At 45.5% G+C, this 21916-nt stretch overlaps 1 protein-coding gene across 2 annotated transcripts in view; it reads right to left on the reverse strand.

Moving 5' to 3' along the window:
* LOC139276705 (myosin light chain 4-like) overlaps positions 1-21916 on the reverse strand; it is a 62135-nt gene that overhangs the window by 5463 nt on the left and 34756 nt on the right. For both annotated transcript variants that reach the window (XM_070894692.1, XM_070894683.1), the window contains exon 5: positions 1674-1751. In XM_070894692.1, the coding sequence (XP_070750793.1) occupies positions 1674-1751 (78 nt within the window). The remainder of the gene's footprint in view (positions 1-1673; positions 1752-21916) is intronic.

A 21916-nucleotide genomic window follows, 5' to 3' on the forward strand; every position in this document is an offset into this window, starting at 1 on the left:
AAAGGGGCGGCCATTTAAGACAGAGATGAGGAGTAATTTCTTCACTCAGAGGATTGTGACTTTTTGGAATTCTCTGCTCCTGTGGGCTGTGAATGTTGAATCTCTGAATATATTCAAGAAATCAAGGGATATGGAGATTGGGCAGGAAAGTGGAGTTGTGATCGATGATCAGTCATGATCTTACTGAATGGCGGTACAGGTTCGATGCGACGTATGGCCTACTCCTGCTCCTTTTTCTTATGTTCTTATATTCTTATGTTCCAGGTCAGGTACAGCGCAGGTTAGATTAAGATCCTTTGGGGCTGAAATTGCCCCGCGACCGGTTTGGTAGCATTAACCTTCCGGGGCCAGGACTTTTACATCCAGACCGAAAGTACCACCCCGTGGGTGAATTCAGCTTAGTGTCCCTGAAATGAGGCAGAGCGCTGTCTCGGGCATTGTGCATTAATGGAGGGGCACTCCCAAGGCGTCAGTGTGGCATTGACGCTACACAACGCCCCTCCCCCTCATTTAAAGGGGAGGGCCTCTGTGGACTCTGCATGGCCCTTTGGTGATCACTACTGGGTCACCAGGGGTAATCTCGACTGGGCCAATGGCCCGTCACGCGAAAAAAAGTGCTGGGCTGCATGATAGCGGCCTAGTCGAGACATCGGCCCGCGCCAAACTCGCGGCCCTTGGGACAATTTCCCCCGCTGGGTGCAAAAGGGTCAGCGTGGGGCGGTGAGGGATTGACGCGCACGGTGATGACATCATCACCGAGTGCGCGCCGGCCCGGGACGGAAATCTGGGGGTGCAGCACTACCGGGACCTCGCCCCCAAAATGAGCGGGGCAATTCCGATCGAGGCGCTACTGCCACTCACCCTCGGGCGAAAATGCCCTCGCGGAGGTGCAAATGGGGCTAAAAAAAAGGGCAATTTCGCCTCTAAAGAATCTGCCCGACTGAACTGGTCTGAATTGAATGGTACTTTCCACACTGCTGGTCTCTGAAGGAGAATGAATTATCTGTGCTGTTTTGCCATATGCCTCATTCATTCAGAAATTTGAAAATTAATTAAAGTAGGGCCTTTATAGTCAGCTGATAAAGGAAACTTTCATTCCAGCAATCTGGGCTGAATCCAAGTTCCAGAGATGAAAGGACAGTACAAGCCAAACCCCGAAGAATAATGATCAAAATGGAACTTGTTCCTAAAGATCTGTGTGTACCTATGATAATTTCAGTAGTATCTACGTAAGCAAGCCCGTTAATGTCCTATGTCTCAGCCTACTCAGTATGTTGTACCTAGACTTCTAATGATTCCAGTTTTCTCACCTTCTTTCCTGAAGTTGCTGACTGGTGCTTGGGTATGTTTCCATACACTGATAGCCTTATGTGAACCAAGACAGGGCATGTCAGCAGGCTATTCGACTGTGGAAGGACATCACAGCCAAGCCTGATCCTGATCCTGTCATCACCTACAACCACACACGCACACACTGTCCAGCAGGATGCACCAAATAGCAATCAGGATGGAAAACCTCCTTCACCTAGAAGTGTTGAGGCCAGATGTTATATCTCAACTCAACACAAACTGCTGGTGTACAAACCGGGGACTTCCTGGCCCGAATGGCTTACCACAAAGGCCTTTGCTTTTATCTACTGTGCCATGGAGCCCAGTTGATTTTAATAACTTGCCTTCATAGTTGATGCATCCGTTGGCATCTTCATGCCCAGCCATCAGTTGCTCCACCTCGTCCTCAGTCATCTTCTCACCTGTTGGAAAAACGTGCATAGTGACGTTAGGAGAGCCCTCATTGTGAGTAATTGCTGCAGGCTCCAACTCCATCATCATCACTTTTACTCTCCCCTCACACCCTGTCTCTTTACTCCTAAACTACGCTGAACGGAGTTGGTGGGAAGAGTCACACAGGGCTGTCCCAGTCATCACTTGGTGCCGAGCAGGGGGGATCAGAGGGAGAAGCCTGGAGATAGGTCAGGCACCCGACCTGTTAGCTGCAGAGGGACAGAAGAAAATAAAAGAGAGAAAAATGGGTATGTTGGTGTAGTGGTTATGTTACTGGAGTAGTAATCCAGACAACGTGAGTTCAAATCCCACCATGGCAGTTTGAGAATTTGAATTCATTTTAAAAAAGGATCTGGCAATAAAAAGTTGGTGTCAGAAAAAGTGACAATGAAGCTATCGGATTGTCGTGAAAACCCAACTGGTTCATTAATGTCCTTTAGGGAGGGAAACCTGCCACCCTTACCCAGCCTGGCCTAAATGTGACTCCAATGGTTGACGCAACCTAGCAAGCTACTCGGGGCAACTAGGGATGGGTAATAAATGTCAACTTTGCCAGAGAGGCCTACATCCCGAGAATAAATAATAAAAATAAAAGGAAGGAAACTCTTCATTCCCCAGAAAGAAGCCGAGAGCAGAACGACAGAGGTTTGAGTTGTCTGCCTTAGGCTGGGTAAGGCAAAGCAAAGAGGATGGAAGGTGGGATCTTTAAAGGCTGCTCCCATGTGCCTCCTGGTGGCTGGCCGACAGAAATGTTGTTGGTAGTTTGATAGCCAACCACTTGACTCTTGGCTATAGGAGACAAATGATTCTTCGATTTGTCAACTAAAATTAGGAGAAATAAGGTTCCTGACCAAAATTACTGTATTTTTATCATTAGATTAAAATGATGACAACATTTATGAAAAGTCAATGTCTCAGTATTCCATGTGGCCTGGTGAGTTATAAGAAGTGAAGCAAAAATTAGGGAATATCTTAAATATGAATTTGAAAAATATTCCTAAAAATGCCAAAGGTAAAATGTGGAAAGTAGAAAAAAAAGACTACGGTCCTAAAAATACGCAGGCCGCAATCCCAGTAGTTACACCACGATCACCACCAAGGGTTTAATTAAGAGGGGGAAATAGAGTACGAGAGGAAGCTTGCAGGGAACATAAAAATTGACTGCAAAAGCTTCTATAAATATGTGAAGAGAAAAAGATTAGTGAAGACAGACGTAGGTCCCTTGCAGTCGGATTCAGGTGAATTTATAATAGGGAACAAAGAAATGGCAGATCAATTGAACAAATACTTCGGTTCTGTCTTCACGAAGGAAGACACAAATAACCTTCCGAATGTACTAGGGGACAGTAGGTCTAGTGAGAAGGAGGAACTATAGGATATCCTTATTAGTCAGGAAATTGTGTTAGTGAAATTGATGGGATTGAAGGCCGATAAATCCCTAGGGCCTGATAGTCTGCATCCCAGAGTACTTAAGGAAGTGGCTCTAGATATAATGGATGCATTGGTGATCATTTTCCAAAAGTCTATCGACTCTGGATCAGTTCCTATGGACTGGAGGGTAGCTAATGTAACACCACTTTTTAAAAATGGAGGGAGAGAGAAAACGGGTAATTATAGACCGGTTAGCCTAACATCAGTAGTGGGGAAAAAGTTGGAATCAATCATTAAGGATGAAAGCAATGACAGGATCGGACCAAGTCAGTCTGGATTTATGAAAGGGAAATCATGCTTGACGAATCTTCTGGAATTTTTTGAGGATGTAACTAGCAGAGTGGACAAGGGAGAACCAGTGAATGTGGTGTATTTGGACTTTCAAAAGGCTTTTGACAAGGTCCCACACAAGAGATTGGTGTGCAAAATCAAAGCGCATGGTATTGGGGGTAATATACTGACGTGGATAAAGAACTGGTTGGCAGACAGGAAGCAGAGAGTCGGGTTAAACGGGTCCTTTTCAGAATGGCAGGCAGTGACTAGTGGAGTGCCGCAGGGCTCAGTGCTAGGACCCCAGCTCTTTACAATATACATTAACGATTTAGATGAAGGAATTGAGAGTAATATCTCCAAGTTTGCAGATGACACTAAACTGGGTGGCGGTGTGAGCTGTGAGGAGGACGCGAAGAGGCTGCAGGGTGACTTGGACAGGTTAGGTGAGTGGGCAAATGCATGGCAGATGCAGTATAATGTGGATAAATGTGAGGTTATCCACTTTGGTGGCAAAAACACGAAGGCAGAATATTATTTGGATGGCAGCAGATTAGGAAAAAGGGAGGTGCAATGAGACCTGGGTGTCATGGTTCATCAGTCATTGAAAATTGGCATGCAGGTACAGCAGGTGGTGAAGAAGACAAATGGTATGTTGGCCTTCATAGCTAGGGGATTTGAGTAAGGAGCAGGGAGGTCTTACTGCAGTTGTACAGGGCCTTAGTGAGACCTCACCTGGAATATTGTGTTCAGTTTTGGTCTCCTAATCTGAGGAAGGACGTTCTTGCTATTGAGGGAGTGCAGTGAAGGTTCACCAGACTGATTCTAGGGATGGCTGGACTGTCATATGAGGAGAGACTGGATCAACTGGGCCTTTATTCACTGGAGTTTAGATGGATGAGAGTGGATCTCATCGAAACGTATAAGATTCTGACAGGACTGGACAGGTTAGATGCGGGAAGAATGTTCCCGATGTTGGGGAAGTCCAAAACCAGAGGACATAGTCTTAGGATAAGGGGTAGGCCATTTAGGACTGAGATGAGGAGAAACTTCTTCACTCAGAGAGTTGTTTACCTATGGAATTCCCTGCCGCAGAGAGTTGTTGATGCCAGTTCATTGGATATATTCAAGAGGGCGTTAGATATGGCCCTTATGGCTAAGGGGATCAAGGGGTATGGAGAGAAAGCAGGAAAGGGGTACTGAGGGAATGATCAGCCATGATCTTATTGAATGATGGTGCAGGCTCGAAGGGTCGAATGGCCTACTCCTGCACCTATTTTCTATGTTTCTATATTTCTATGATCGTCTTTACTGAGGTTTTCCAACAGCGTTTTCAGGTTAGTGGGTGTGCTTCTGTCTGGCGTGATTAATCCTCACCCTCCCTCTCCCCCAGGATTCCATTGGGTACCCCCTGCCCCTTCCACCTCTCTCCACTACCTCCCACCAGTGAGGCCCACTTGCACCCTTCCAGAAAGCCATATGTCTCATCTCTCTCAGTGTACTGGCCTCCAGTCCAGTCTTAGATGGGGAAGCGCGGAGTCACAGTGTATAGCATTCCTGCCCCAGGGACCGCCACATGACATCATTGCGAGGGGCGGGCTCCTTACATGACCGAACAAGAACTCCCAGGGGGAGAAATTTGCATCAGTTGCACCTCCTGTTAGCGCCCCTAGGGGGTGCTAACGGGGCACAAACGATTTACAGCCTGGGGCCGCTATCGCCTCCCGTGGGAGTTAGCAGAGTTGCAATCTGGTAGCGAACCGGGCCACTATGCACAGTGATGATGACGTTACCATCACCGTGCACAGCGACCCGTTGGCCCGGAGTGGAAATTGGGTAGCGCCCCATGAGGCCGCTGCGGGAAATGTTCGAGCCAGCTTTGTGGGTCGTGAACCGGAACGTACTCCGCTAGCGGGGCAAAAATTAAAGGGGAGGTGCGTGCCGCCATTTTGTTTAAATCGGCGACTTACCGGTCCGGTCTTTCATTGAAGATTTAGCAGAAGGAGAGGGCCCTGTTTTCCCGCCAGCGTAGCGCTGGAAAATTCCCGCGCTTATCGCCCCAGTTCCGCGCCCGACATTGCGCTCCACTTCCTCTTGGGGACGGTAACCCAATTTCGCGGCCGGGGTGTGACTGCCACGTCGCGTGCAGGAAGTCCCGCCTCGCCTTGGTTACTGCCCCCAAACCGACCGTTACCGAATTTCGGCCCCTAGAGTTGGCAGCGACCCAGCATATCTGGTCCCCGCCCAGTTCCAGAGCATTCCGCTGGAGTTATGCCAAGAGTTTGGCCCACATTTTTGATTGTATTCCCGCCATCCTACCGACTACAGCTAAAATATGACGACAATTTAGGAACAAAAGACCAATTAGGCCTAATTTTCGTCTAAAGGTCACAGGTAAAATCAGCCAAAAATCCGAGATCCCAGAGACTGGACTGAAACTAAAATAAAAATTATTTCTAAATGGACACTATGGACCTGAGTGCGTATTCTAGGCTGACATGTTAGTACAGCACAGAGGGAGTATGACACAGTCAGATGTGCCATCTTTTTGATGAGGCCCTATCTGCCTGTTCAGGTGGACTCAAAAAATCTCACAGCACTATTCAAAGAAGAGCAGGGAATTTTCCTGTGTCCTGGCCAACATTTCTCCTTCAACCTACAATAACAAAAAGAAACATAGAAACATAGAAAATAGGTGCAGGAGTAGGCCATTCGGCCCTTCTAGCCTGCACCGCCATTCAATGAGTTCATGGCTGAACATGCAACTTCAGTACCCCATTCCTGCTTTCTCACCATACCCCTTGATTCCCCTAGTAGTAAGGACTTCATCTAACTCCCTTTTGAATATATTTAGTGAATTGGCCTCAACAACTTTCTGTGGTAGAGAATTCCACAGGTTCACCACTCTCTGGGTGAAGAAATTCCTCCACATCTCGGTCCTAAATGGCTTCCCCCTTATCCTTAGACTGTGTCCCCTGGTTCTGGACTTCCCCAACATTGGGAACATTCTTCCTGCATCTAACCTGTCTAACCCCGTCAGAATTTTAAACGTTTCTATGAGGTCCCCTCTCATTCTTCTGAACTCCAGTGAATACAAGCCCAGTTGATCCAGTCTTTCTTGATAGGTCAGTCCCGCCATCCCGGGAATCAGTCTGGTGAACCTTCGCTGCACTCCCTCAATAGCAAGAATGTCCTTCCTCAGGTTAGGAGACCAAAACTGTACACAATACTCCAGGTGTGGCCTCACCAAGGCCCTGTACAATTGTAGCAACACCTCCCTGCCCCTGTACTCAAATCCCCTCGCTATGAAGGCCAACATGCCATTTGCTTTCTTAACCGCCTGCTGTACCTGCATGCCAACCTTCAATGACTGATGTACCATGACACCCAGGTCTCTTTGCACCTCCCCTTTTCCTAATCTGTCACCATTCAGATAATAGTCTGTCTCTCTGTTTTTACCACCAAAGTGGATAACCTCACATTTATCCACATTATACTTCATCTGCCATGCATTTGCCCACTCACCTAATCTATCCAAGTCGCTCTGCAGCCTCATAGCATCCTCCTCGCAGCTCACACTGCCACCCAACTTAGTGTCATCCGCAAATTTGGAGATACTACATTTAATCCCCTCGTCTAAATCATTAATATACAGTGTAAACAGCTGGGGCCCCAGCACAGAACCTTGCGGTACCCCACTAGTCACTGCCTGCCATTCTGAAAAGTCCCCATTTACTCCTACTCTTTGCTTCCTGTCTGACAACCAGTTCTCAATCCACGTCAGCACACTACCCCCAATCCCATGTGCTTTAACTTTGCACATTAATCTCTTGTGTGGGACCTTGTCGAAAGCCTTCTGAAAGTCCAAATATACCACATCAACTGGTTCTCCCTTGTCCACTCTACTGGAAACATGCTCAAAAAATTCCAGAAGATTTGTCAAGCATGATTTCCCTTTCACAAATCCATGCTGACTTGGACCTATCATATTACCTCTTTCCAAATGCACTGCTATGACATCCTTAATAATTGATTCCATCATTTTAGCCACTACCGATGTCAGGCTGACCGGTCTATAATTCCCTGTTTTCTCTCTCCCTCCTTTTTTAAAAAGTGGGGTTACAGTGGCTACCCTCCACTCCATAGGAACTGATCCAGAGTCAATGGAATGTTGGAAAATGACTGTCAATGCATCCACTATTTCCAAGGCCACCTCCTTAAGTACTCTGGGATGCAGTCCATCAGGCCCTGGGGATTTATCGGCCTTCAATCCCATCAATTTCCCCAACACAATTTCCCGACTAATAAGGATTTCCCTCAGTTCCTCCTCCTTACTAGACCCTCCGACCCCTTTTATATCTGGAAGGTTGTTTGTGTCCTCCTCAGTGAATACCGAACCAAAGTACTTGTTCAATTGTTCCGCCATTTCTTTGTTCCCCGTTATGACTTCCCCTGATTCTGACTGAAGGGGACCTACGTTTGTCTTTACTAACCTTTTTCTCTTTACATATCTATAGAAACTTTTGCAATCCGTCTTAATGTTCCCTGCAAGCTTCTTCTCGTACTCCATTTTCCCTGCCCTAATCAAACCCTTTGTCCTCCTCTGCTGAGTTCTAAATTTCTCCCAGTCCCCGGGTTCGCTGCTATTTCTGGCCAATTTGTATGCCACTTCCTTGGCTTTAATGCTATCCCTGATTTCCCTTGATAGCCACGGTTGAGCCACCTTCCCTTTTTTATTTTTACGCCAGACAGGAATGTACAATTGTTGTAGTTCATCCATGCGGTCTCTAAATGTCTGCCATTGCCCATCCACAGTCAACCCCTTCAGTATCATTCGCCAATCTATCCTAGCCAATTCACGCCTGATACCTTCAAAGTTACCCTTCTTTTAGTTCTGGACCATGGTCTCTGAATTAACTGTTTCATTCTCCATCCGAATGCAGAATTCCACCATATTATGGTCACTCTTCCCCAAGGGGCCTCGCACAACGAGATTGCTAATTAATCCTCTCTCATTACACAACACCCAGTCTAAGATGGACTGATCCTGTCACTGCTTTCCAAATGCTCTGCTATTTCATCTTTAATAATTGACTCCAACATTTTCCCCACTACGATGTCAGGCTAACCGGTCTATAATCCCTGTTTTCTCTCTCCCTCCTTTTTTAAAAAGTGGTGCTGCATTGGCTACCCTCCAGTCCATAGGAACTGATCCAGAGTTGATTGACTGTTGGAAAATGATCACCAATGCATCCACTATTTCTAGGGCCGCTTCCTTATGTATTCTGCGATGCAGACTATCAGGCTCTGGGGATTTATCGCCCTTCAGTCCCATCAATTTCCCTAACACAATTTCCTGACTAATAAGGATTTCCTTCAGTTCCTTCTTCTCACTAGATCTTCGGTCCCGTAGTATTTCCGGAACGTTATTTGTGTCTTCCTTCGTGAAGACAGAACCAAAGTATTTGTTCAATTGGTCTGTCATTTCTTTGTTTCCCATTATAAATTCACCTGATTCTGACTGCAAGGGACCTACGTTTGTCTTCACTAATCGTTTTCTCTTCACATATCTATAGAAGCTTTTGCAGTCAGTTTTTATATTCCCAGCAAGCTTCCTCTCATACTCTATTTTCCCCCTCCAAATTAAACCCCTTGTCCTTCTCTGGTGAATTCTAAATTTCTCCCAGCCCTCAGGTTTGCTGCTTTTTCTGGCCAATTTATATGCCTCTTCCTTGGATTTAACACTATCCCTAATTTCCCTTGTTAGCCACGGTTGAGCCACCTTTCCCGTTTTATTTTTACTCCAGACCGGGATGTACAATTGTTGAAGTTCATCCATGTGATCTTTAAATGTCTGCCATTGTCTATCCACCGTCAACCCTTTAAGTATCATTCGCCAGTCTATTCTAGCCAATTCAGGTCTCATACCATCGAAGTTACCTTTCCTTAAGTTCAGGACCCTAGTCTCTGAATTAACTGTGTCACTCTCCATCTTAATGAAGAATTCTACCATATTATGGTCACTCTTCCCCAAGGGGCCTCACACAACAAGATTGCTAATTAGTCCTTTCTCATTACACATTACCCAGTCTAGGATGGCCAGCCCTCTAGTTGGTTCCTCGACATATTGGTCGAGAAAATCATCCCTAATACACTCCAGGAAATCCTCCTCCACCGTATTGCTACCAGTTTGGTTAGCCTAATTTATATGTAGATTAAAGTCGCGCATGATAACTGCTGTACCTTTATTGCATGCAACCCTAATTTCTTGTTTGATGCTGTCCCCAACCTCACTACTACTGTTTGGTGGTCTGTACACAACTCCCACTAGCGTTTTCTGCCCTTTGGTATTCTGCAGCTCTACCCATACAGATTCCACATCATCCAAGCTAATGTCCTTCCTTACTATTGCGTTAATTTCCTCTTTAACCAGCATCGCTACCCCACCTCCTTTTCCTTTCTGTCTATCCTTCCTGAATATTGAATACCCCTGGATGTTGAGTTCCCAGCCTTGGTTACCCCGGAGCCATGTCTCCGTAATGCCAATTGTATTATATTCGTTAATAGCTGCCTGCGCAGTTAATTCGTCCACCTTATTATGAATACTCCTCGCATTGAGGCACAGAGCTTTCAGGCTTGTCTTTTTAACACATTTTGTCCCTTTAGAATTTTGCTGTAATGTAATCCTTTTTGATTTTTGCCTTGGATTTCTCTGCCCTCCAATTTTACTTTTCTTCTTTCTATCTTTTGCTTCTGCCCCCATTTTACTTCCCTCTCCTGCATACGTTCCCATTCCCCAGCGCGAGTCAGGGGTCGACGAGAGGCCTATAAAGGCCAGCTGGAGTCAGGCAGTTCGAGCAGTCGGTTGCGGAGGCGGGAGCTCGGAGCAGCGCGAGTCCGGGGTCGGCGAGAGGCGTACCGGTGCAGCTGCAGCAGGGACAGAAGGCAAAAAAGTAAAAAGAAATCGAACGGTGACGTCACAGCCAAGGGGGTAAGTGATTGGCTGGTGATTGGTAAGTAGTTTTTCTTTTTCTTTTCTATATCAGTAAGTAACATTTAGTGTTGTTGTTGCCAAATTAAGTTAATCTTGGGGTTAAGTCATGGCAGGAGAGCTCGGACACGTGTTATGCTCCTCCTGTACCATGTGGGAACTCAGGGATGCCTCCGGTGTCCCTGACGACCACATGTGCGGGAAGTGTATCCACCTCCAGCTCCTGATGGACCGCATTGCGGCACTGGAACTGCGGGTGGATTCACTCTGGAGCATTCACGATGCTGAGAATGATGTGAATAGCACGTTTAGTGAGTTGGTCTTACTGCAGGTAAAGGGTACACAGCCAGATAGAGAATGGAAGAGCAACAGGAAGAGCAGTGCTGGAAGGTAGTGTAGGGATCCCCTGCGATCATCCCCCTGCAAAACAGATACACTGCTTTGAGTACTGTTGAGGGGGATGACTCATCAGGGGAGGGCAGCAGCAGCCAAGTTCATGGCACCATGGCGGGCTCTGCTGCACAGGAGGGCAGGAGAAAGAGTGGGAGAGCGATAGTGATAGGGGATTCAATTGTAAGGGGAATAGATAGGCGTTTCTGCGGCCGCAACTGAGACTCCAGGATGGTATGTTGCCTCCCTGGTGCAAGGATCAAGGAGCAAGGAACAGGTGCAGGACATTCTGAAAAGGGAGGGTGAACAGACAGTTGCCGTGGTGCATATAGGTAGCAACAATATAGGTAAAAAACGGGATGAGGTCCTACGAGACGAATTTAAGGAGCTAGGAGCTAAAGTAAAAAGTAGGACCTCAAAAGTAGTAATCTCGGGATTGCTACCAGTGCCACGTGCTAGTCAGAGTAGGAATCGCAGGATAGCTCAGATGAATACGTGGCTTGAGCAATGGTGCAGCAGGGAGGGATTCAAATTCCTGGGGCATTGGAACCGGTTCTGGGGGAGGTGGGACCAGTACAAACCAGACGGTCTGCACGTAGGCAGGACCGGAACCAATATCCTCGGGGGAGTATTTGCTAGTGCTGTTGGGGAGGAGTTAAACTAATATGGCAGGGGGATGGGAACCAATGCAGGGAGACAGAGGGAAACAAAATGGAGACAGAAGCAAAAGACAGAAAGGAGAACAGTAAAAGTGGAGGGCAGAGAAACCCAAGGCAAAAAACAAAAAGTGCCACTGTACAGCAAAATTCTAAAGGGTCAAAGTGTAATAAAAAGGCAAGCCTGAAAGCTCGGTGCCTCAATGCGAGGAGTATTCGGAACCCAGGAGAGGGCTCTGAGCTAGTTAGAGTGGGTGAGAGCTCAGATGAACAGGACCCCAAGAAAGAATGCAAAAGGAAGGAGGCAACAGAGCAGAGTAGCACTGGGGTGAGTGTAAACCACAAGGTGATAGGAAGGGACAATATGTATGAATATAAAGGGGCTGCAGGAGGGGTCAAAATTAAAAATCATGGTTTAAAAACTAATAGTAAAACACTCAACCTAAACGCACACAGCATTCGAAATAAAGTAAATGAGTTGACGGCACAAATCATTACAAATGGGTATGATTTGGTGGCCATTACAGAATCGTGGTTGCAGGGTGGCCAAGACTGGGAATTAAATATACAGGGTTATCTGACAATTCGGAAGGATAGACAAGAAGGAAAAGGATCCTATGCTTTTTGGAAATAGGAGGTGGGTGGGGTGGTTTGACCCATCCACCTCCACGGAGGTGTGTGGGGGGCCTGATCCATCCACCTCCATGGCACGAACCTGGTATTGCAGTACTTCCAGGAATGGTGCAGTGGCTCTAGGCCTTTTGGCTAAGAGCATTGGCGCAGAGTGATCCTTGATGTGTGCAAAGTGACCTCTGGCGTTTGTGATTTGACAAAGAATTGGAAAGATTGGCAACGAATTAAAAAAAATAAAATAAAAGGAGGTGGGGTAGCTCTGTTAATAAAGGATGATATCAGGGCAGTTGTGAGAGATGATATTGGCTCTAATGAACAAAATGTTGAATCATTGTGGGTGGAGATTAGAGATAGTAAGGGGAAAAAGTCACTGGTGGGCATAGTTTATAGGCCCCCAAATAATAACTTCACGGTGGGGCGGACAATAATCAAGGGAATAATGGAGGCATGTGAAAAAGGAACGGCAGTAATCATGGGGAATTTTAACCTACATATCGATTGGTCAAATCAAATCGCACGGGGTAGCCTGGAGGAGGAATTCATAGAATGCATACGGGATTGTTTCTTAGAACAGTATGTTACAGAACCTACAAGGGAGCCAGCTATCTTAGATCTGGTCCTGTGTAATGAGACAGGAATAATAAACGATCTCCTAGTAAAAGATCCTCTCGGAATGAGTGATCACAGTATGGTTGAATTTGTAATACAGATTGAGGGTGAGGAAGTAGTGTCAGAAACGAGCGTGCTATGCTTAAACAAAGGGGACTACAGTGGGATGAGGGCAGAGCTGGCTAAAGTAGACTGGGAACACAGACTAAACGGTGGCACAATTGAGGAACAGTGGAGGACTTTTAAGGAGTTCTTTCATAGTGCTCAACAAAAATATATTCCAGTGAAAAAGAAGGGCGGTAAGAGAAGGGATAACCAGCCGTGGATAACCAAGGAAATAAAGGAGAGTATCAAATTAAAAACCAATGCGTATAAGGTGGCCAAGGTTAGTGGGAAACTAGAAGATTGGGAAAATTTTAAACGACCGCAAAGAATGACTAAGAAAGCAATAAAGAAAGGAAAGAATGATTACAAAAGTAAACTTGCGCAAAACATAAAAACAGATAGTAAAAGCTTTTACCGATATTTAAAACGGAAAAGGGTGACTAAAGTAAATGTTGGTTCCTGAGAAGATGAGAAGAGGGATTCAATAATGGGAAATGTGGATATGGCTGAGACCTTAAACAATTATTTTGCTTCGGTCTTCACATTGGAAGACACAAAAACCATGCCAAAAATTGCTGGTCACGGGAATGTGGGAAGGGAGGACCTTGAGATAATCACTATCACTAGGGGAGTAGTGCTGGACAGGCTAATGGGACTCAAGGTAGACAAGTCCCCTGGTCCTGATGAAATGCATCCCAAGGTATTAAAAGAGATGGCGGAAGTTATAGCAGATGCATTCATTATAATCTACCAAAATTCTCTGGACTCTGGGGAGGTACCAGCGGATTGGAAAGCAGCTAATGTAACGACTCAGTTTAAAAAAGGGGGCAGACAAAAGGCAGGTAACTATAGGCCGTTTAGTTTAACATCTGTAGTGGGGAAAATGCTTGAAGCTATCATTAAGGAAGAAATAGCGGGACATCTAGATAGGAATAGTGCAATCAAGCCGACGCAACATGGATTCGTGAAGGGGAAATGATGCTTAATTAATTTACTGGAATTCTTTGAGGATATAACGAGCATGGTGGATAGAGGTGTATCGATGGATGTGGTGTATCTAGATTTCCAAAAGGCATTCGATAAGGTGCCACACAAAAGGTTACTGCAGAAGATAAAGGTAAGCGGAGTCAGAGGAAATGTATTAGCATGGATAGAGAATTATTTGGCTAACAGAAAGCGGAGAGTCGGGATAAATGGGTCCTTTTCGGGTTGGAAATCGGTGGTTAGTGGTGTGCCACAGGGATCGGTGCTGGGACCACAACTGTTTACAATATACATAGATGACCTGGAAGAGGGGACAGAGTGTAGTGTAACAAAATTTGCAAATGACACAAAGATTAGTTGGAAAGCGGGTTGTGTAGAGGACACAGAGAGGCTGCCAGGAGATTTAGATAGGTTAAGCGAATGGGCTAAGGTTTGGCAGATAGAATAAAATGTCGGAAAATGTGAGGTCATCCACCTGGGAAAAAAAAACATTAAAAGGGAATATTATTTGAATGGGGAGAAATTACAACATGCTGCGATGCAGAGGGACCTGGGGGCCCTTGTGCATGAATCCCAAAAAGTTAGTTTGCAGGTGCAGCAGGTAATCAGGAAGGCAAATGGAATGTTGGCCTTCATTGCGAGAGGGATGGAGTACAAAAGCAGGAAGGTCCTGCTGCAACTGTACAGGGTATTGATGAGGCCGCACCTGGAGTACTGCGTGCAGTTTTGATCACCTTACTTAAGGAAGGATATACTAACCTTGGAGGTGGTACAGAGACGATTCACTAGGCTGATTCCGGAGATGAGGGGGTTACCTTATGATGATGATAGATTGAGTAGACTGGGTCTTTACTCTTTCGAGTTCAGAAGGATGAGGGGTGATCTTATAGAAACAATTAAAATATGAAAGGGTTAGACAAGATAGAGGCAGAGAGGTTGTTTCCACTGGTCGGGGAGACTAGAACTAGGGGGCATAGCCTCAAAATATGGGGGAGCCAATTTAAAACCGAGTTGAGAAGGAATTTCTTCTCCCAGAGGGTTGTGAATCTGTGGAATTCTCTGCCCAAGGAAGCAGTTGAGGCTAGCTCATTGAATGTATTCAAATCACAGATAGATAGATTTTTAACCAATAAGGGAATTAAGGGTTACGGGGAGCGGGCGGGTAAGTGGAGCTGAGTCCACAGCCAGATCAGCCATGGTCTTTTTGAATGGCGGAGCAGGCTCGAGGGGCTAGATGGTCTACTCCTGTTCCTAATTCTTATGTTCTTATATTAGTTTAACCCCTCCCCAACAGCACTAGCAAACACTCCTCCTAGGACATTGGTTCCAATCTTGCCCAGGTGCAGACTGTCTGGTTTGTACTGGTCCCACCTCCCCCAGAAAGCACAGATTATCAAGTAATTTGTCAATTTGCTGCTTGTGAGACCTTGTTGTGCACAAATTGGTTGCAGCATTTGCCTCTATAACAACAGCGACTGTACGTCATTGGGAAAGAAAGAAATAAAGAGAGAAAGAAAGAGAGAACGAGAGAAAGATAGAAATAAATAAATAAATTACTTAATAAATTAATAAATAAATACATGGATTTATATAGCGCCTTTCATGACCGCCGGACGGCTGAAAGCGCTTTACAGGCAATGAAGCACTTTTGGAGTGTATTCATGGTTGCAACATGGGTAACGTGGCAGCTAATTTGCGCACAGCAAGCTCCCATAAACAGCAATGTGATAATGAGCTGATAATCTGGTTTTTTGTTATGTTGATTGAGGGATAAATATTGATCAAGACATCGGGGATAACTCCCCTGCTCTTCTTCGAAATAGTGCCTTGGGATCTTTTACGTCCACTTGAGAGAGCAGACGGGGCTTCGGTTTAACGTCTCATCCGAAAGACGGCACCTCTGACAATACAGCACTCCCTCAGCACTGCACTGGAGAATTGTGAGGGGTGAAAGAATAGGAGGTGCAATATAAACACAGCTCGATACCTCACTTCATTAGTTTTAGGCTGACAGTAGCAGGGTAGTTTTAAGGGATTCAATGTGTATTATTTGCACTGGCTGGGGTCTAGAACATAAGAAGTAGGAGCAGGAATAGACCACCTGGCCCCTTGAGCCTGCTCCGCCATTTAATAAGATCATGGCTGATCTGATCATGGTCTCAGCTCCACTTTCCTGCACGCTCTACATAACCCTTTATTCCGTTATCGCTCAAAAATCTGTCCATCTCCGCCTTAAATATATTCAATGACCACAGCTCTTTGGGGCAAAGAATTTCATAGATATACAACCCTCTGAGAGAAGAAATTCCTCCTCATAGTTTTAAATGGTCAGCTCCTTATTCTGAGACTATTTTCTCATTGTTTTAATTTCCCCTATGAATGGAAATATCCTCTCTGCATCCACCTTGTTGAGCCCTCTCATTATCTTGTATGTTCGATAAGATCACCTCTCATCCTTCTGAACATCAATGTATATAGGCCCAACCTATCTCCGGAATCAACCTAGTGAGCCTTCTCTGAACAGCCTCCACTGCAAGCATATCCTTCCTTAAAACGGAGACCAAAACTGTACGCGGTACTCCAGGTGTGGCCTCACCAATAAATACCCTGTACAGTTGTAGCAGGACTTCTCTGCTTTAATACTCTCTTCCCCCTTGCAATAAAGGCCAACATTCCATTTGCCTTCCTGATTTCTTGCTGTACCTGCATACTAACTTTTTGTGTTTTGCACAAGGACCCCCAGGTCCCTCTGTACTGCAGCACTTTGCAATTTTTCTCCATTTAAATTATAATTTGCTTTTCTATTATTTCTGCCAAAGTGGATAACCTCACATTTTCCCACATTATACTCCATCTGCCAAATTTTTGCCCACTCACTTAGCCTGACTATATCCCTTTGCAGATTTTTTGTGTCCTCCTCACAATTTGCTTTCCCACCCATTTTTGTATCATCAGCAAACTTGGTTACATTACATTCGGTCCCTTCATCCAAGTCATTAATATAGATTGTAAATAGTTGAGGACACAACACCGATCCCTGTGGCACCCCACTAGTTACTGTTTGCCAACCGGAAAATGAACCATTTATTCCGACTCTCTGTTAGTTAGCCAATCCTCTCTCCATGCTGATATATTACCCCCAATCCCGTGAACTTTTATCGTGCAGTAACCTTTTATGTGATAGACACAGCAGAATAAGCTGACAGGATAGACCATTGCCCGATTAATACTGGCGACAGTGAGAGTGGAACACAGGGTTGTAAATCTCTCTGCTCTATGACCTTTATATGTGAGATTTCGGTTCTGAGCATTTCAGGTGTGAACAGTGCGAATAGGGCGAAAAGTTCATTATAGACTGGGTCAGCTGTTCTCAGCTGGGGGCAGTGGTTAGGGTGCTACAACTGGCCTCAGCATCTTTGGGCTAGGGTGAGAAACATCAACCAGGGTTCCTGCTCCTGATCGCTCTCCAGCGAGGCCTGTTAGAAATTGTGAGCGTATGTGAACGTCGATTGAGGAGAGGATTGGATTCTGCTGTGATGACCTGTGTGCTAAAATAGTCTGCTGACACTGAAGGGGCAGGTGGACAGTTAAAATCGGCCGTGTGACTCACCCGTTGTTGTCCCTAATGAATCCCGCTGCCTTCCATTGTAACCTGCTTTCCTGAGCCGGTGGGGTCCTTCTTTAAATATACAGATCGGAGTTAGCAGATATCATCGGGCCCGCACTGCAATTTTAATTCTGGCCTGAGTGGGTAAAACCTACCCCCAGTTAAAATTCCCCCATCACTGTCTAAGAAAGATAACATTTGCATTTATACAATGTCTTGTCACAACCTCATGACATTCACAAATATTTCAGAGCTAGTAGAATCAGAGTTAAAATGGCTGACATTTCAAGAGATACTTGGACTCCTTATACATAATGAGCCTCTTTGTGTTTCTGTTATATTGTTAGTTCCCATTTTAACTGTAATATCTTTCACAATTTTTTTTTAAAGCTTCAAATACTCGGGGCCACAAATGAAAGATTAGGAGGCTAACTGTCACATACACTGTAGAAAGTCACTAAGGCTTCTTCGGCAGCACCTCCTAAACCTACGACTTATTGTTTGGAGAAATGTTAGCAAGGTTGCTGGGAGAATACCCTGCTCCTCTTCCAATCCAAAGGGCGGCAGGAGATTGCAATGGATGGTATAAATAGGTTCAACAGACAATTGAGTGTGTTTCTGAAGTAAAAACAGAAGGGATATGTTGAAAAGGGATTTGGTGGGGTTGAACTATGAAAAAGGGACAGGCTTGTTGAACTTAATGGCATTTTCTTCTTCCTAAAAATGTTAATATAAAGCAGCCAATTGTCCAAACTTAGAAAGGTAGAGGTGAAGAGGATTGGTATTTGCAGCAAACTGTTACTGAGTTGCTTTGCTGTTTGTCAAACATTTGAGAAGGTCAGATATCTTCAAGGCGCTGTCCGTGATGCTGGAGGTCACCTTGTCTTAATGGCTGCAGTGATACATTTCCATTTTAGTTCCTCTGATTTAATTCCCAAAACAGCCATCGCCCCTCCCATCCCTCCCCCTCCAGCAGTAAGTTGGCAGATGTCCCAGGCAGGTGCAAGTAAAGAAACAGCCGTCTCAACCCATTCCAAGCAAATTTCTACGATGATATTGTTCTTCCATATTGGGAGTTTTACGAATGAGCTAAATTCTCAGCACAACCAGGAATAGACCTAGCCTTGGATGCCTGGAAGAGTGCCCAACCTTTGGTTAATCTCTCAGAGACTGAATCTACCACTGCGTTAACTATTTATGATGATTTTTTCCCCATAGTTCCTTTTCATAAGAAGGACTAGGGACAAGAAAAGGCCATTGGGTCCACTGAGCTCCATCCCAACCAAGCATCCAACAGCCCTTTTAGAACCTTATAATCACCCTATTACCTTACATGACAAGTTGTTCCAAACATTTGTCAGCCTTTGTATAAAGAAGTTTTTTCCGTATCTGTTCTAAGTTTATTTTTCACTTGTGCCTTATTTTATAGTAATATTTAGGGTTGGAGACAGCTCCTGCAGAGAACAAGCACAAGCACGATAGGGCCGATTTTAACCCAATGGCCAAGCAGTTAAAATGGCTGCAGCGACTTGCGCACTCCGCATCCAGCTGCCTCCCTGTGGGTTGTAATTTTGCCCTGCTCTCTTTTGAGCAGGTGAGCGGGACATCCAATAGAAGGTAGCGGGATCCTCCTTTAACTATGCAGATCAGGCTCCGATTATGTCATCTGGGCCTGACTGCAATTTTAACACGCGGTCTGCTCAAAGGAAGCTGATGTGGCTTCTCTATCAGGTCAACCTGCCGGCAAGCAGATCCAGGGCCAGAAGAGGTCCAGAAAGTCCTTGGGCCTGCTCCCCCCTAACCCCCACCCCCCCAGTTCAGGCAGCAGACTGACAAGGCTCATGCAGCTGAGGTCCAGGAATTAAATCTCCTGGGCCTCCTGCAGCAGAGGGCTGGACAGTTTCCTGTGCACCTCAGCCCACTACCCGCATGACTCTCGCCAGAAGTTAAAATTCGGGCTGATGTGTCTAATGGCCTCTTTCTGAGCTGTAAACAATGAGTCAGGTCTTTCGGTTCATCCCAGCTCCTCCAATAACAAAAACTTACATTTCCCCCATCACAGTTTCTTAAATAATTTTTAAATGGTGTTTAATCTCAAATGGTTATTGAGGCAGAGACTTTAAGATCATTTAGAAGCGAATTAAATAAGTATTTGAAAAAGAGCAAATTAAAAGGGTAGCAGGAAACTGGGAGAAAAATGGGTTCAGCCCAGCACTCATGAAGGGTGCTGAGTGGCTTCCTTCTGCACTGTAACTTCTACCATTTGTAGAATTTACCAATATCTTGCAAAGATTCCAGGTACCTTTCCCCTGCAGAGGAGAAGAATCCCTTTCTGGGCTTTTAAATTTAGTTTAAAGGGGATGCATTCATGGAGACCCCCCCCCAGTGTTTGGACTCATAGGAAAGGGAATTCAAAATGGACCTAAATTACAGAAGCTTGAGATCCCCTAAACATCTATGGGAAGGAGCATATCAATCTTAAGATTCTACAACATTTTGGCTACGAAAAAGAGTTACCAAATACAGGAGATGGAGCCAACCTCTGAGGCAATTCACTCCCAAAGAGATAATCAAATTACCCAATCAAGCAGAATGGAAATCATGGTCAGGAAACTGGACAATCCTAAAACAATGCAAAACCAGTGATAGCACATTCTCACACCCTAATCGAGTTACTGCTGACAAAGGAGACATTTGAAAATCAATGGACAGAACAGTTTAAACAGAGCCCAAGAGATTTGATGGGAGATAACGGAGCTTTTTTTTGGGATATATCTATCCCCCAGTTTTACAAGGAAAAACTAACAGAACACAGACTGGAACTCGCAGAGACTCGAACAGAACACAGACTCGAACAGAACACAGACTGGAACAGAACACAGACTCGAACAGAACACAGACTGGAACTCGCACAGACTCGAACAAGGACACAGACTGGAACACAGACACAGACACAAGCAGCCTGCTTGCTCTACAGTGAAGAAATGGAATAGTGAAGGAAACTACCAGAACTCATCAGGAACTGACCGAGCACGAGGCCCACGAAACGGAAGGTTGTCAGCAACCAAATTGACAACCACTCTACAATCTACTTCTGAACGGCCAACGGGGGAGAAATTACCAAAAGGGACTAACTAAAACTATTCCTAACCAAAGAAAGTGGGTACTTACCCCATACATCCAAAACGCAACTTAGCGCATCAACGGATGCACCCTAACCGAAGACTACGCAGTCCAAACTCCTCTCCTCTGTCCAGGGTATGGCTCGCCTAAGGCCAAGTGCAGCAAACCCCAAAACCGTGATTCACCGGCAACTGTCTAAAGGGATTGGTGAGCATAGCCCCTGAACCCTCAGAGCGAAAACTTAATTAGTTCGGGGAATTGGGAGGGGGGAGGCTGGGATAACTTGTATAAGTGTATCTGCATTCTCCTCTTTACCCCATTTAGAGTTTAAGCTGTATTCTTTTCCCCACAGGCTGTAATTTGACATTTTATTCAATGTGTTGTAGCCCTCAGTGTGTATTGGTCTGTGTGTGTTATTAAAGTTGTGCCTTTTATTTCTTTTTAAACACAATAAAGCCATACCTGCTTCCTACCTTGAAACCGATTGTCTGTCCAAGTCTGTCACAGTCCCTTCATAATTCCAGTGTCTATAACCAAGGGTGTGGGAGCGATTCGGAACCGCTCATATAAGGTCAGAAGGAAAAGCTGACCCCCTGCAAACCACCCCTTACACATGGCGACCCAGATGGGACACTGGTACAAGGGACGTGATAAGAGAGAAACTGGTTTCAGAAAGCAAAGCAAAATGGAAGAGGGGATTTCCTCGTATGTGTTTAAGAGGGTAAATGTGGCTAAGGAGTGGGTACTTGATCAATGTATGCTGAGCATCCAGAAGATACTGCAGCTCAATGGACCGAGAGCAAGGACCAAGTCGATAGAGAAGGCCATTTGGCTAATTTGCCTTCAGCGACAGATCCAGCTTCTAGATGAGGAGAATGAGAAATTAAAGGGAGTATTGAAACAGACAGAAGAGAGGTCCAGCGCAAGGGCCACTGTTGGGGGAAAGGCTGTGGACAGAGGTGAGACAGTTAAAGGAAAGTAGAGAGCTCACTAAAGAAAGGTACAAAACCCAACTGGACCTTTTACAGTGTCAGATTATTGAAGCCAAGAATAGCGAACTGGCATTGCGGGAAGAGAATTCCTGCCTCGCCAAGCAAGTTAAAGAGTACGGGGAGAGGGTGAGAGACATTCAGGTAGCCTATAAGGTAGTCAGTACCAGGGAATTTGAGGCAGGAGACCACGGCCCCTGCCAGCAGCAGATCCAAAGCTTGAACCTTGCTCTATCCCGGGATAAAGGCATGGTGTACCTGATAAACCCGGGTTTAGCCCAGGAACACCTGGTTGGGCAAGGAGAAACCCCTCAGTCACCGCCTGCAGCTCCCAGGAACGGCCCGG

The sequence above is a fragment of the Pristiophorus japonicus genome, chromosome 1 (genome assembly GCF_044704955.1).
Source record: "Pristiophorus japonicus isolate sPriJap1 chromosome 1, sPriJap1.hap1, whole genome shotgun sequence".
NCBI classification, from domain to species: Eukaryota; Metazoa; Chordata; class Chondrichthyes; family Pristiophoridae; genus Pristiophorus; species Pristiophorus japonicus.